Source organism: Callorhinchus milii, unplaced genomic scaffold, assembly GCF_018977255.1.
Source record: "Callorhinchus milii isolate IMCB2004 unplaced genomic scaffold, IMCB_Cmil_1.0 Scaffold28, whole genome shotgun sequence".
NCBI lineage: Eukaryota > Metazoa > Chordata > Chondrichthyes > Chimaeriformes > Callorhinchidae > Callorhinchus > Callorhinchus milii.
In genome coordinates, this window is record NW_024704769.1 from 3,491,799 (window position 1) to 3,505,592 (window position 13,794).

The 13,794-nt window shown below is 42.5% G+C and overlaps 1 protein-coding gene and 1 long non-coding RNA gene across 2 annotated transcripts in view; one reads left to right on the forward strand and one right to left on the reverse strand.

The window, feature by feature from the left end:
* The window catches only part of LOC121851024, a 41,214-nt gene that overhangs the window by 8,159 nt on the left and 19,261 nt on the right, over nucleotides 1–13,794 (forward strand). The gene's annotated exons all lie outside the window — the stretch shown is intronic.
* The window catches only part of LOC103190417 (calcium/calmodulin-dependent protein kinase type II subunit beta), a 103,573-nt gene that overhangs the window by 4,683 nt on the left and 85,096 nt on the right, over nucleotides 1–13,794 (reverse strand). The window contains exons 18-21 of the mRNA XM_042344470.1: nucleotides 12,527–12,575; nucleotides 9,971–10,042; nucleotides 5,319–5,444; nucleotides 4,407–4,523 (exon numbers count right to left, since the gene is read on the reverse strand). Of these exons, the coding sequence (XP_042200404.1) occupies nucleotides 4,407–4,523; nucleotides 5,319–5,444; nucleotides 9,971–10,042; nucleotides 12,527–12,575 (364 nt within the window). The remainder of the gene's footprint in view (nucleotides 1–4,406; nucleotides 4,524–5,318; nucleotides 5,445–9,970; nucleotides 10,043–12,526; nucleotides 12,576–13,794) is intronic.

Genomic DNA, 13,794 nt, shown 5'->3' on the forward strand with positions numbered 1-13,794 from the left:
CATCCCAGCAGCAGCACTGTTTTGGCGGAGGAAAAGGTTTGAGTTGACCCACTACCTAACAGAAACCAACCGATTTTTTTCAGAGTAATTCACCTCTTAAATAAAAGTCCTGTCTGCAATCGTTTTAACAGCAATTTTTACAGTTAAAATTAATAACTTCGTGAAAGCTCATACTGTGGATTGTTACCGTAATTTCACGAAAAAAAAACCTGCACTCTCACCTAACCTAACAAGGACTATGCTTTGGGACTTGTGGGACAGTAAAATACCGTTATCCCACACATTGATTCCACCCCACATCAAAATATCATATGCTCCAACTGCCTTCCTATTAATATACATAGATGTAAACTCTTACACGCACTAAGAAACGTTTCCATGTTCACACACGCATATAAAATCCACCATCTTCACTCTTGTAATGACTTACCTCTTACCTGTAGGAAGACTGAAGTTGGCCAGCCATCTGCAAAAAAAGTTGCACATATAACCCGCCCACGAATATAAGCCACATTGTCTCTGGAAATATATGCTTTTTATAAGATGTACCCTGCAGGTAGTTTTCGTGAAAGTACGGTAATCATTGTGGTCTCCTAGTTGCTTGCTTTCACAAGATGACATATAACACAGAACAAACAAAATCGTTGTTTAAGCTACATTCTCAGGACATGCACAGGAGAGGTAGGTAGGTCATGGAGCGTGACTTGCTGTAAGCTGGAACCTTTCAACCCTGGCGTTGCTTAAAGTACTGAGCTGAAAATGTGTATTGTTAGGCAAACATTACTGTAGTCGAAATCAGGAAGGGTCGAGGGATCAAACACTAATGGGTTATTATCAAATGATAATGCTTTCAAATGCTTTCAGGCATTAATCCTTCACAAGGTCATGTTACTGAATTGAGCAGTTTGTCCATTTTTTTCAGTGATAGATTCAGAATGTGAAAAACCACTAAACCCATGTACATCTGCACTTCTTCCTACTCTAAAGTGATCGAGAAAGAAGGTTAGCGTCTGATAAATGATAAATTTATAATAATAATAAATTATAAATGAGGAGACAGTATCCCAGATCATAGGAAGCTTTTTTGACTGATGAATCGAGTTGTTGTTCAGTTGAGAAAGGATTACGTACATTGTCATTTCTGCATATTACTGGCCACCGTATCATAGAATTATAGATTCTTACAGCACAGAAGGAGGCCATTTGGCCCATCGCACCTCAGCTGGCTCTTTGAAAGAGCTATCCGACCAGTCCCACTCTCCCGCTCTTACCCCATAGCCCTGCAAATTAGATCAATCTTTGGATCTTTTTAAAGACATCATTTGTGTAGCCTTTTCCCTTTGTTACTGAGCCACGGGGTGCATTTTGCCTGGCTGGCTGGCATGATTCATCCTACTTTAATTAACACACTAGATTTCTGACGGTTTACACAATCGCTAAGACATTTTTTTCAAATGGATCTTTGCTTTAAAACGTTGCTTTAAAGAAGTTCAATACAATTTGCTGAAAGGTTGTTATTACACAGGATTTAGCAGTAATAATAATAATCCTTGCACTCGATATAACACCTTATCACGTCTTCGAGATGCCTCAATATGCTTCACGTTAGTGGCACAGGATCTTTAACAGGCAGATGGCAAGGTTTCATCTGAAAGACACTGGCAATGTAATGCTCCCGACTAGAGAATCATCTATAAGATGAGAATCATCTTAGACTATGAGCTCAAAGCCTGATTTGGGGCTAAACCTGCAAAGTTTCTGACTCAAGAGGCAAAATGCTACCTACCAACTGAGCCAGACTGACACCTAATGAGCTTGTCAGGGAAAACGGCATCAGAAATGGTTGTCTCTCCTGCATTGGACCCAGCGTACATTATACCAACTCCTGAGAAACCGGGCTCCAACCCAAGATTATCTCAGAACAATTTCTCGTGGGTCAGGATGAAGGCCATAGGGTTCTGTTACAACTCACCTTGTTAAAGATGCTCTAATTTGGAATTTCACCCCAGTATCCCTTCAGAAGAGATAATTACCCTTGCGTTTGATATAGTGCCTTATCACGTCGTTGAGACATCTCAAAGTGCTTCACAGAATATATTGTAAAGTGTAATATTTATAATACAAATAGATTTTGTATTGTAAATTACACAGAATATATGTCTGCGTAAGCAGTGCCAATCTTCCTTTGAAGCTTGTAATTTACAGTAAAATCTTCATGTACAGTTTAATGCTTCAAGGCCAGTGTTTTACTCAAAACTTAACATCTGTACAGTATTTGCAATTTACAAATTTACCCTAAAAACATGGTGTTTAACTGGTGTCTTCATTTTAACTAGTGCCGGGTATTACATACCTCCGAGGTACTGAATTATGTAACATTAATGCTTCATAAAGAAGACTGTTCACCACTCCCCCCCCTCCCCCCCTCCTCCGATCTTTGAGCTAAATTATCTTTGGCAAGTTTTGGTAATCCTCCCACAGAATACACAGAACTGTTCTGACAAGCAACGCCTACCCTAATCAGCTGGGTTGTCAAACGGAGAGTATGTGCTTGAAAAGCACCGTTGAGCTCCTTCCGCAGACTGCTCTTTAAGATGATGTTGATGATCACCCAAGCAAAACAATCTCTTGCTCTCTGTGGGTCTGTCTTCAGGGATTGTAACTTAATCAAATCAAGATTTCTCCCTCCTCCCCCCCCCCCCCCCGTTGTACGATGGCTGTTCCTTTTATCATAAACACTGTACAACCATTATTGCATTTAGTACAAGCTTCAGGCAAATGGGGAGAAATTATTTAAATTTGAACATACCTGCCACTTTGCTTGTCATTTCTGTTCCTAGTGCTTGGCCATATCTTTGTATCCCTGATGGTGAGCTGTTATTTAAACCAAGTGACCTAGCCATGCTATTCTTATCCGGCTCTCTCTCCTCAGATCAGATTTAGTTGACATGCTCTGCCCATCCATATGCTGTGATATCCTAGCTGTCATCTCCGGCTCAGGGCAAATGTAAGTCCTTAACATGGCAAAGGGAGGAGTTTACAAGCCAAAGCGATTAAATATAGCTATTACCTGGGTTAACATTGAGGGATAAAGTGGAAAGGGACCCAGACCAAAGCCAGCCTGTTCCTGTTTGAACTGGTGTTATGGTCATGAATGAAACTGACCCTAGATCATCAATCGCACTGCTGCTGTCCCCTGGAGCACTGAGACAGACCACAGGATAAACTGAGGTTCCTCACAGGAAAATGAACGTATGAATTGTTGCCTCAATGGTGGGGTGACTCCGTGGCGATTGTTCAATAACTTAAAACATTGGACCCACTATCTTTTGGGTATCGTTAATGTTAAAATGTGAGTATTCTAGAGTGATATGGTGACGAGGTTTGTAACAGTAGTGCAGTGTAACCCTGACCAGTGTTGTGGTCAGAGTTGTGCCGTGACACCTCATTAACAGGGAGGACTCATCTTTAAGGGAATGCTGGGGCCAAGACTGTACAAAATCTACTTTGATTTGAATTTAACCCAAGCTAGTGTAGCCGGTAAAGGGTTAAGCTGATTAAATTCACTGAGCTGCTGCGATAAAAAGGGAACACAAGAGCCTGAAAATTCAAAGTACTACGTGCACCATCAAATATCTTCTTTGCAAATCATTACCCAAACATGGCAGCATGAATACAGAAATTGCCCTCTCACTCGATGCAAGTTTGAAGTAGATTAATGTAAAATCTACAGTGAATTCATAACAGGATACTCTTGTTTGTATAAAATGTCTGTGCCATACTCCTTTATGCTGGACCTATAATCCTGTCTGTAATCAATCAGCGATTTTCAAGGAATACTCATTTTTAAAAAGGATTAACATTTTACTCTTTGCTGTCACGCGTTCAGCTTATGAATACATTTCAGCTCTCAGCCTCTCCCAGTAACATGAGACAATTGTCTAATTTGGAGGAGAGTTTGTATCTTCACCTAACATTGCTGCTGTGATTTCTGCAAAGAAATGCATGTAGAGCTGTAGTAAAACATTAGTCTACTGCATCATGAAACTACGACATGAAACGGGTCAATTTTCGATTGAGAATAAGGTTAAACAAACACCCACAAGATCCCTGCAGTTTCCCTCATTGCTGAGATAACAATAATAATCCTGGCATTTGATATAGTGCCTCATCATGTTGCTGAGACGTCTTAAAAGCGCTTCACAGAATACACTGTAAAGTGCAGTGACTGTGTATTTTGTGGGCAAAGTATTTGCGAATAGACAGGGTTAGTGAAATCATCCGGTTGTCACAGACTCCACACCTTCTGCACTGCCATTCAAGAAAAAGCACATGCCTCTCGCATGCTGTAAGCAGATATTGTGCTCTGCACTGAGCAGCCTCACACAGGGGCACTGCTTACTTACAATGGGTGGAGGTGGAGGGAGGGAGAGGAGGTGCCTGTACAGACTGCCCACTCTCCGGTTCAGGAAAAGGTCCTGACCCTCTGCGCACACTCTTTAACACATCTGTGAACTTTGCAGCTGAGGATGTAAGATGGAAGACATGTTGTCAGAATGCACAAGCTTAGTATAAGCTTAGTTAGAGAAATCTAAGGCAAGTAACCTTCACACACAAATGGACTCGAGACATTTTACACACTGCATCTTGGAGCCCCAGAAACAGGGATGGACGTTGTTGGTTTTACTTATTATATGCGCAGCTTCATGCATTGTATATTGTAAATTGTGGATGTTTGTACTAGAAAGGTTTCCTAGAACATCTCATTCATTGAAAGGGAGGTTGTTTTTTTTAGCAGTAAATGTCTGGATTTAACTGTCTATATCTGGACTCAGAATAAGAGGAACAGGTGGGAAGTAAAAGTTTGTGTTGGGGTAACTGCTGGAGTCTAACCAGCTAAAACTGCATAGCTTGCCATCGATATCGCTATCTGGCAAGCTTTCCCGCTGCTTGTCCAGCTAGGAACAGCCTACCCGTTAGGGCTTTGGCTTGCGGGGTTAACGGGAACCGAGTGGGAGGATTCCCAGCCCCCAGTGGCTGGTCTGCCCTTCCAAGTTCTGCTGATGAGCCGGGCCGAGCTGGGCTGTCATCAGCAGTGCCCCGGAATACTGCGAACCGGACTGGAGGGTGGGCTCTGACATTCTTTTGCCAAACAGAACGGTTCAGCTCCAAGGAGACCCTGCTCACCTCCCCCAACCCATCCCTTGAGGATATTAGGAAGCAAGATCGACGTTTGGGAGTGTGTGTGAATGTGGTCTCAGATAATGTGCACACAGCATGCTCTGCTTTTCACCACACACTGAATGGTGCTTACTTACTATGCATGGCTGAGGGAGTGAGGGGGAGCATCTGGGGGGGTGGGGTGGCAGTCTGGGCTGCCTCGTGCTCAGGGTAGGGCCCAGACCCCCTCCGCACACTGCTTAGAACATCTGTGAACCTTGTGGCTGAGGATGGAAGATGAAGACAGAGTAGAATGAACAGCCCAAAACCTCGTCAACCCCTGACACAAACCAAGCAATGTTCCTGGAGGTGAAATGAGGCGAAATCGCTTTTGAATGGCAGCCCAAATCATTTCACATTGTCGATATTTATACTGCAGCAATGCGATTTGATAATACAGGCAAATGTCCCCTCTGCTGTAATGAACTGCCTCCCTAAGATAGCGCCAGCAGCCAATCCTTTCCTATCGCACATCTTGAACATGTTTTACACTGGGTTTCACAGCGAAATATGCCGGGTAACCCATCCTTCAGGATGAGATCAGTGCTAAAGTGCTGCTTGCAGCAGCCTGGCCCCAGGTCACTGCTTAATTATTAAGGAAAATAATATTTTAGTGTTTTTAAGAAGAGCTGGCTTTCACCTGGGTTGTCAGCCAGTACGACAGCACAGTGCTAGACTACTGCAAGAGCGAGACAACACACAAATACAAGGTAGGAGGATAATTAGGAGCTGAGGAAAGTGCAGGAGCAACAATTAGTACAAGCCGCGTCAGTCATTCTATACAACCGGCAGCATTGCCTGCCGTTATTCTCTAACTGATACACACTCAGGAAAAACATCAGAACCAAACAGCTAATGAAAGATAGACATTGAAACCATATCGAGTTTCTTTACCACGTATATCAACGTAGTTTGTGTGATTATAGAATGTACTTCAAGTGAACTAAATGATCCTTTCAGTACAAAAATCCTCTTAGGAATGAGATACTGTCACTTGGTGAAGCATGGAGATAAAATATAATAATAATCCCTGCATTTGATATAGTGTCTTATCACGTTGTTGACACGTCTCAATGCAGTTCACAGAATATACTGTAAAGTGAATTGACTGTATATTTTGTGGGTGAAATGCAGCAGCCGATTGCCCACAAACAGTCGTGGATTACATATAGGAAACGCTTCACACAATAAAACCAGCTGAGACCACTTGTGGTCTGTCAGTAAAACTGTGAATATTTTTGGCCCAAAACAGAAGTAGGATATCTTAAATCCATGATTTATCTAGCATTCTCACTGTATAAATTCTATAATTGACTGGCACCTATGTGTTACTCCTTTAGCCAGTGGATAGACAATGCTGAGCTGCTGGTATTTGGCATTTGGGTCCCATAACTTTTGAAAGGGAATCGTGTATACATACACTTCAAAAGGAAAAATTGCAAGGCTATGGGGTAAGAGCGGGGGAATGGGACTAATTGGATCGCTCTTTCAAAGGGCTGGCACAGGCGTGATAGGCCAAGTGGTCTCCTTCCGTCCTGTAAGATGATATGATTCAATGATTGTTGGAATAATGGCTCCACAATAGAACCAGTTAGCTGCCCCCAATATTTGTGCCAACGCCAGTGATGATTCAAGCACATTTGATGGCAGCCTTGATGTGAAACAGACTAAACACATTCTGAAACATCAACAATCAAAATCACACCACATTCCCTCGAACAGATGGATAACTGAAAAGCTTTTTAAAATTCTAGTTTCCTGGAACTTAGTTTAATTTTGCTTTAGAATAATAATCCTTACATTTGATATAGCGCCTTATCACGCCGTTGAGACGTCTCAAAGCACTTTGCAGAATATACTGTAATGTGAATTGACTGTATATTTTGTGGGCGTACGGCAGCAGCCAGTTAAGCAAGGCAGTGTCCCACAAACAGTCGTGGATTGAGTGACCAAATTATAATTTTTAAAAAATTATTTAAATTTATTTTTAAAAACTAGTTTTAAAGTACGAGTTGAGAAATAAAAAAAGGGCGACAATTTGTGTCATCTATTCAATGAGCTCTTAAACCTATAGGAAGCTTGGGAGATGTTTGAGATCACGTATGTGTGTGATTTTATCTGTTTCAAATGAAAATGAATGCTGCGTTTGCGTGGTTTTGAAGCTGCATAAGCCTGTATTTTTGGTTATCCTGCAGTTAAAAATAGATACTTAGTCAGTGCCCGCTCAGCTGATCTCACATTCAATGTGCACTCATTGCTATAAAGGTTCTTAGGCTCTGGAGAGGAAAAATCAACCAGGGTTCCCTTTCCTCATCACAATTCAGCACTGCCACATTTGGTAATTTGGGTGACAACAACAAAAACAACAAATGACATTTACACAGCACCTTTCACATGGAGTGGAGGGCAGAGAGGGTGACCGAAGGCGCGGGAAACCGGCCTTGAAGGAGGCAAGGGAGAGGGGGGGGGGGGGGGCGAGGCGAAAGGACTTTGGGATGGAGATCCAGAGGGTGGGGGTAGAAAGGCTGAAGGCCCGTCTGCTGATAGTGAGGCAGGGGCCAGAGCTTGCCAAGCAGAGGGAGCGAACAGGAGTATGGAGTTAGCAGGTCGCAGAGGAGCTGTGGTTCCCTCTAAAGTGAGATCGGCCAATTACTGTCTAAGATCATTACTAATGCGAGGTGAGAGTTTGCTATATTGGGAAGAGTTTTTCTGACCACTCTCAATAAAATAAAAAGCAGAGCCAGTGAAAACATCTGCATTAGAACACCACCCCACAGACACACACACACACACGTATAGCTTTGAACGGGATGGGACAGAAAGGAGGAATCTCGCTTTGTGCCTGTTTATTGCAAACGTATTGTCTTACGTAACAAATTCCTTTGCAACAGAAATAATTTCTAGTCTGGGAATACTTGAGTATGAGAACAGCTGGTGTTTCCAGCAAAGATCGGCAGGTACGGAATTAATTCTAATACCACCCCACCTTTTGCCAAATCTCCACAATTAGACTTCAACAACAGTAACATTGTGGGCATTGCAGCTTCAAACATGGAATGCGGTAGCTCAGAGTGACAGCAGTTTATCCGTGGAAAACAGTCAAAATGGTACAAGCGGAATGCGTTTAAAGCTGAACAGCATGCAATTGGTAAGCTTAGGCCATTCATAACAGTATAAATCCTCTGCATTGTAATCACACAAACTGGATATTTCATCTTAACGGTAACTGCTGGGAGGCACTGTGATTGCAGCTTTGTGTTGCGGTGTTGGCTTTACATTATCGTGTTACCTTGGCCCAATTTCTACCATTATTTTTGCACAAATCCCTCGCCCTACTTTACCGTTGCGAAGAGATCCTTTTCTTTACGACCAGAGGGGAGACGAGAATTGTTTTTAACCCAGAGAGTTGTTACGATCTGGAATGCACTGGCCTGAAAGGGTGGTGGAGCAGATTCAATAGTTGCCTTCAAAAGTTAATTGGATAGGTACTTGAAAGGGAAAAATGTGCGGGGCTATGGGGTAAGAGCGGGGGAGCGGGAGTAGTTGGTTGAATGGCCTCCTGCTGCGCTGTACATTTCTAGGATTTCCTTTAGTTTGCGGTATTTCTAAATGGGATTCATTAGGTGAGGATGTGGCTCACTCCTCCTGGTAATGCAATCAAAGAATTGCGGTTAAGAAATCCTGCAAATTACTCTATTCTGAGCTTAACTTGTAAATACAGTACAAATGTATTCAAATCTATTGACCTGCCTGACTGGAAGTGAGCCCGGATACATTCGAATGCCTCGTAATACCTGCAACTTTCAAAATGTTTTTTTAATTTCTACAATTTTAAGTTAAATTGGAGGTAACTTCATTGCTTTATTTAATTTACCGTCCTCCATCCCTCCTAATCCCAACTTCCAGTTCGGTTGCACATCTTTTGACAGTCCAGCACCTTGGGACGTCCTCCCAACGTGAAAGGCGCTATCAAATGTAACTTGTTGGTGTTGTTGTCTTTATTTTCTAACTGACGTGCCAGATTTGACCTTTTTGCTCACATCTCTTTTCTTTTCCCATTTTGTATTGTGCTGGTTAAATATTTAACTTGAAATCTACACAGAGATGGTGGATTTTTTTTAAATTCAGAATTAAAAGGTTTCAGTGGGGAGATCAATATTTTTCCAAAATGCCTGTCACAAAAATGTAGTCACTTTTATTGAGAAGCAATTTATCTTATTCAGTCTATGTTATGGGATTTAACCAATCTGATTTCTGTGTATTAGTTTTATTATGTTAGGCGCTCTTTTCCTCTCGTACCTCGTTGCAAAGCGTTGATGGGAAAAATTTATTTCCGTGCATCTGACACTTACACTTTAGTGGCAGAGCATTACGTTATAGTTTTCTCACACTTTTCAGTTTGTTGGGGGGAAAGGCAACAGAGAAATACGAGCTACAAGATGTGGATTGTACAAACTCCAGGGTTGTTCAGACAACTCGCTCATAATAATATTCCTTGCATTTGATGTAGCACTTTATCGCGTTGTTGAAACGTCTCAAAGCGCTTCGCAGAATACCTTGCAAAGTGAATTGGCGGTGTATTTTTGTGGGCGACACGGGGCAGCCAATTGTGCCCGCAGGTAATAACAGCAACACAGCTGTGTGATCATTTTTTTTTTATGAATGGCCACTTCCTACGACTTGAAAAACACACACGCACACAGGCAGTCACGTGAAATGCAATAACACACAGCATGCCCAGACGACTTACAGAGTACAGGAGGTGGAGGGTGGGCAGTCTCGCCTGACTGGTTCCTTACAGCACTGCTCTCAGCGCCCTTGGCTGGAAGCAGCATGCAAAGGGACGATGGAAACAAACACACAGAGCATGTTACACAGTAAACAGGATGAATGATGGATAAACACCACAAGGTGGGGAGAGGAGAGGGTGGGGTGGGGGGGGGAGGAAAGGCAATGATACGATCGACACCTTCCACAAAGCTAAATTTTATCAAGATCGGTTTTGCTTATTCAAAAAAGGGTGAAAGTGAAAACCGGTTGTGCACATGTGCCAATTATAATAATAATAATAATCCTTGTATTTTACATCACGTCGTTGAGACGTCTTAAAGCGCATCACAGAATATACTGTAAAGTGGATTTTATGGGTGAAATGCGGCAGCCAATTGCACGCAGCAGTGGTCCCCCAAACAATCATGGATTGAGTGACTAAATTATTATCATTTTCTTTGAAAGGATTATTACCCCCGGAAAGCAATCCGCCAATACACGTGCAAGTTAATAAATCAATAAGACAAGACTTTGAAAGTCCGGAGTTGTGAAAACGATGGGGTAAAATGGGTTCAGGAGCTGTATTTTTTTTGTGCGTGATGTTGGCTTTTGATGGGGTTTCCGTTGAACGGAATTGATTGATAGCCAATTTGTGCCGCCATTCACAAGTGCGAAATTTTAATCTCAGTAAAACGGAGAACGGCTGAGATGCTGACGACCAACGCAACGTGGTCTCTACTGAAAGCAGTGACTTGCACTGGGCTGAGTGAGGACGACAGAGCATCGGGGAAACGAGCGGAGTTCGCCTCTGCTGTTGTCCTCAGTGTTATCCCCACTGGGCGAGCGTCGGTCATCGGCCTCTGAACCGACTCTCGCAGCTCAGATAAAATGGCATTTAAAGTGACAGGTTGCATTTAACACACAATAGACATTGCAACGCTGAAACAAAACGGGTATGTGGAGCGGAGAAGGAGAAGACGGGGGGAGAAGTGGAACATGAAAGGGGTCAGGATGAGGAATGCATAATCACACAATTGACGGTACCATAGACTAATTATGGGTCACATTTCAGAGAGACAAAAGGCCGAGTCACTGTCACACAGTTTCCTGCAATCGCTATGGTGAAATTATGGGTTTGCTGTCATGAAATCGACATAAAATACAGTCAACAAGCAAATTTCAACCCTAAAGTAACGACGGTAATAAGTCAAACACAAAGACCTGGACGTGCACCACAGTAATTTGCTTCACTCGACTGTTTTAACAAGTGGGTGGGGCAGCCTTGATTTTCTCGCTTGCACGCAGGGGTGTTTGGAAATGGGACACGTGTGCGAAGTAAGGAATCTTGCTTAAGGTTTCACCCTGCCCGGGAAATGAACCCTGGTCCTCTCGCCGGCGAGGCGAGTGCTCTAACCACTGGACTACAGGACTCCGGTTAACTCTCTAGTCGATACAAGAGGCAACTCAAAAGTTATATAGTCCAAACTTGCGCAAAACTACTGAACAGAAAGTAATCGTAAAAACATTCAGAATAAATGCAGCGCTGAACAACGTCAAAGCAGTCTGTACCTCTGTATATTTCTCATTAATACTGTACTAATTTAGCAGTGCAACCAGATCTGTTAACAAACTATAAAGGAACATAAGGAACAGGAGGAGGCCATTCAGCCCAATATGTGATTAACATAGATTTTGTTCGTCACTGAGTGAATAATCAAATGCAAAATCCACTTACTTCACCCAAACAAGAGAATCCTATCTAAACTTCAGCCAACAAGTGGGCTTCACATAACCAGTTTAAAACTCAACCAAAGCGTTTAGTTCACCGAAATAAAATATCTCATCCACCAGTTCAGAACTTAAAATGCTTTAAATGATAATATTCATAATAATAATCTGTTTTGCCCACAAAATACACAGACAATTCACTTTACAGTTTATCCTGTGAAGCGCTTTGAGTCGTCTCAAAGACGTGATAAGGCGCTATATCAAGTGCAAGGATTATCATTGTTATCAAAATCCTTGCATTTGATATTAGCTCCGTATTGTACTTCAAAATGTTTCAAAGCGCTTCACGGGATGTTCTCTAGAGTGCAGTGACTGTATTTTGTGGGCGAATGCAGCAGTCAATTTGCGCACAGCAACGTCCCGCAAAGAGCCATGAAGCCAACTCGCTCTGCAGTGCGCTGCCGCTGTACACAGGCTTGTGCTGGAGACCCTTAAGACTAAAACCTTGGAAGGAGATTTCTACATTTCCTCTTTTTGCCCTTCCTTCTCTCTGATTTTCCTAACACACTGTTCTACATGCTGAATGAAATGAATACAGGCAGGTTAATACCCCCGGAAAAGCGATCCACCAATCGACTAACAACCGGGGTTCCTACTTACGGTTAAATAAACAGAGGCGTGCGTGTGGAGTAAGGAAACTTGCCCAATGTTTTGCCCCGCCTGGGAATGAAACCCAGGTCTTCTCACTTGCGAAGCGAGTGCTCTGACCAATACGCTACAGGGCTCCACTTCTCAACCTGTTCCTTACCTTTAACATCTTCATCTTCGATCGTTGTGTTACTGCTATCCGAAGATTCCTAAGAAGGAAACAGAGCCAGTGTTATTTGCAACGCTGGAAGCGTCAGGGCAATTTTAAATGTATTCTGGGGATTTTTTTTCTTTACGTTGACACGGAATTTTAAGTGCCACCCCAGACGGTTGTGTGAAAACTCACAAAGTTGGAAAAACTGAGGGAAACGGGGAAGAGGAAAGTGAGATGAAGGAAATGGAGTAAAAGAAAGGAGCCAGGTATAGATTATTTCAAAATCGTGCTGATTCTTATTCGCCGAGATCCTGCTTACCAGACCAAATTACTTGCGTTGTTTGTTAGAATGACATTTCCAGTGATTTTTTTAATATAACATATATTCTTACATTTCGAAGAGTCCGTGTGTACTCTGGCTACCTACGCTTGTAGTCTTGAACTCTGTGTCCAGAACATTGCTAACTAAGAGATGACTGACTGACTTTGCAGGTATGAGCTGTGCTTACAAAGGCGTCTACCACTGTTCCTACAGGCAGCTGAGCTGTTTCAACCCGTCACTATAAATAATAATAATCCTTGCATTTGTTATAGCGCCTTATCACGTCGTCGAGACTGGACCTTACCCTTCCTCTCACAACGGTGCCTCTTTACACTGGTTAAGATACCGAGCAGTCAAACAGTGCACTACGCTTACTCGTGTAATGAGCATTCTTTAGTGGAACCACAAGGCATTATTTGTGTTGTGTTTCAGTGACACTGTCGTGTTTCAATCGCACAACTCCTGCCTTCACGGCTTGGCTTATCTGCTGGTGGTTTTAAAGTCTGAAGCATGAGCACCCTATTTTATTATCTCTTTTTGTTATAGGTGCAAAGATCATTTTGTGTCTGGTTATTACCTTAAAGAAAATAATAATAATAATCCTTATTAGCACCTTATCGCGTTGTTGATAAGGTGCTATATCAAATGCTTCACAGAATATACTGTAAAATGGAGTGACTGTATTTTGTGGGTGAAATACAGCAGCCAATTGTATACAGCAGTGTCCCACAAACAGTTCTTGATTGAGTGACCAAATTATTATTATTTTTTAAAAAATTAGAGGATTATTAGCCTGGAAAGCGACCTGCCAATCGACTAACAACCGGGTTCCTACTTACTGCTTGGTAGACAGAGGCGTGTGGAGTAAAGAAACTTGCCCAACGTTTCGCACTGCCTGGGAATCCACTCGCTTGCGAGACAAGTGCTCTAACCAATACACTACAGGATTTCA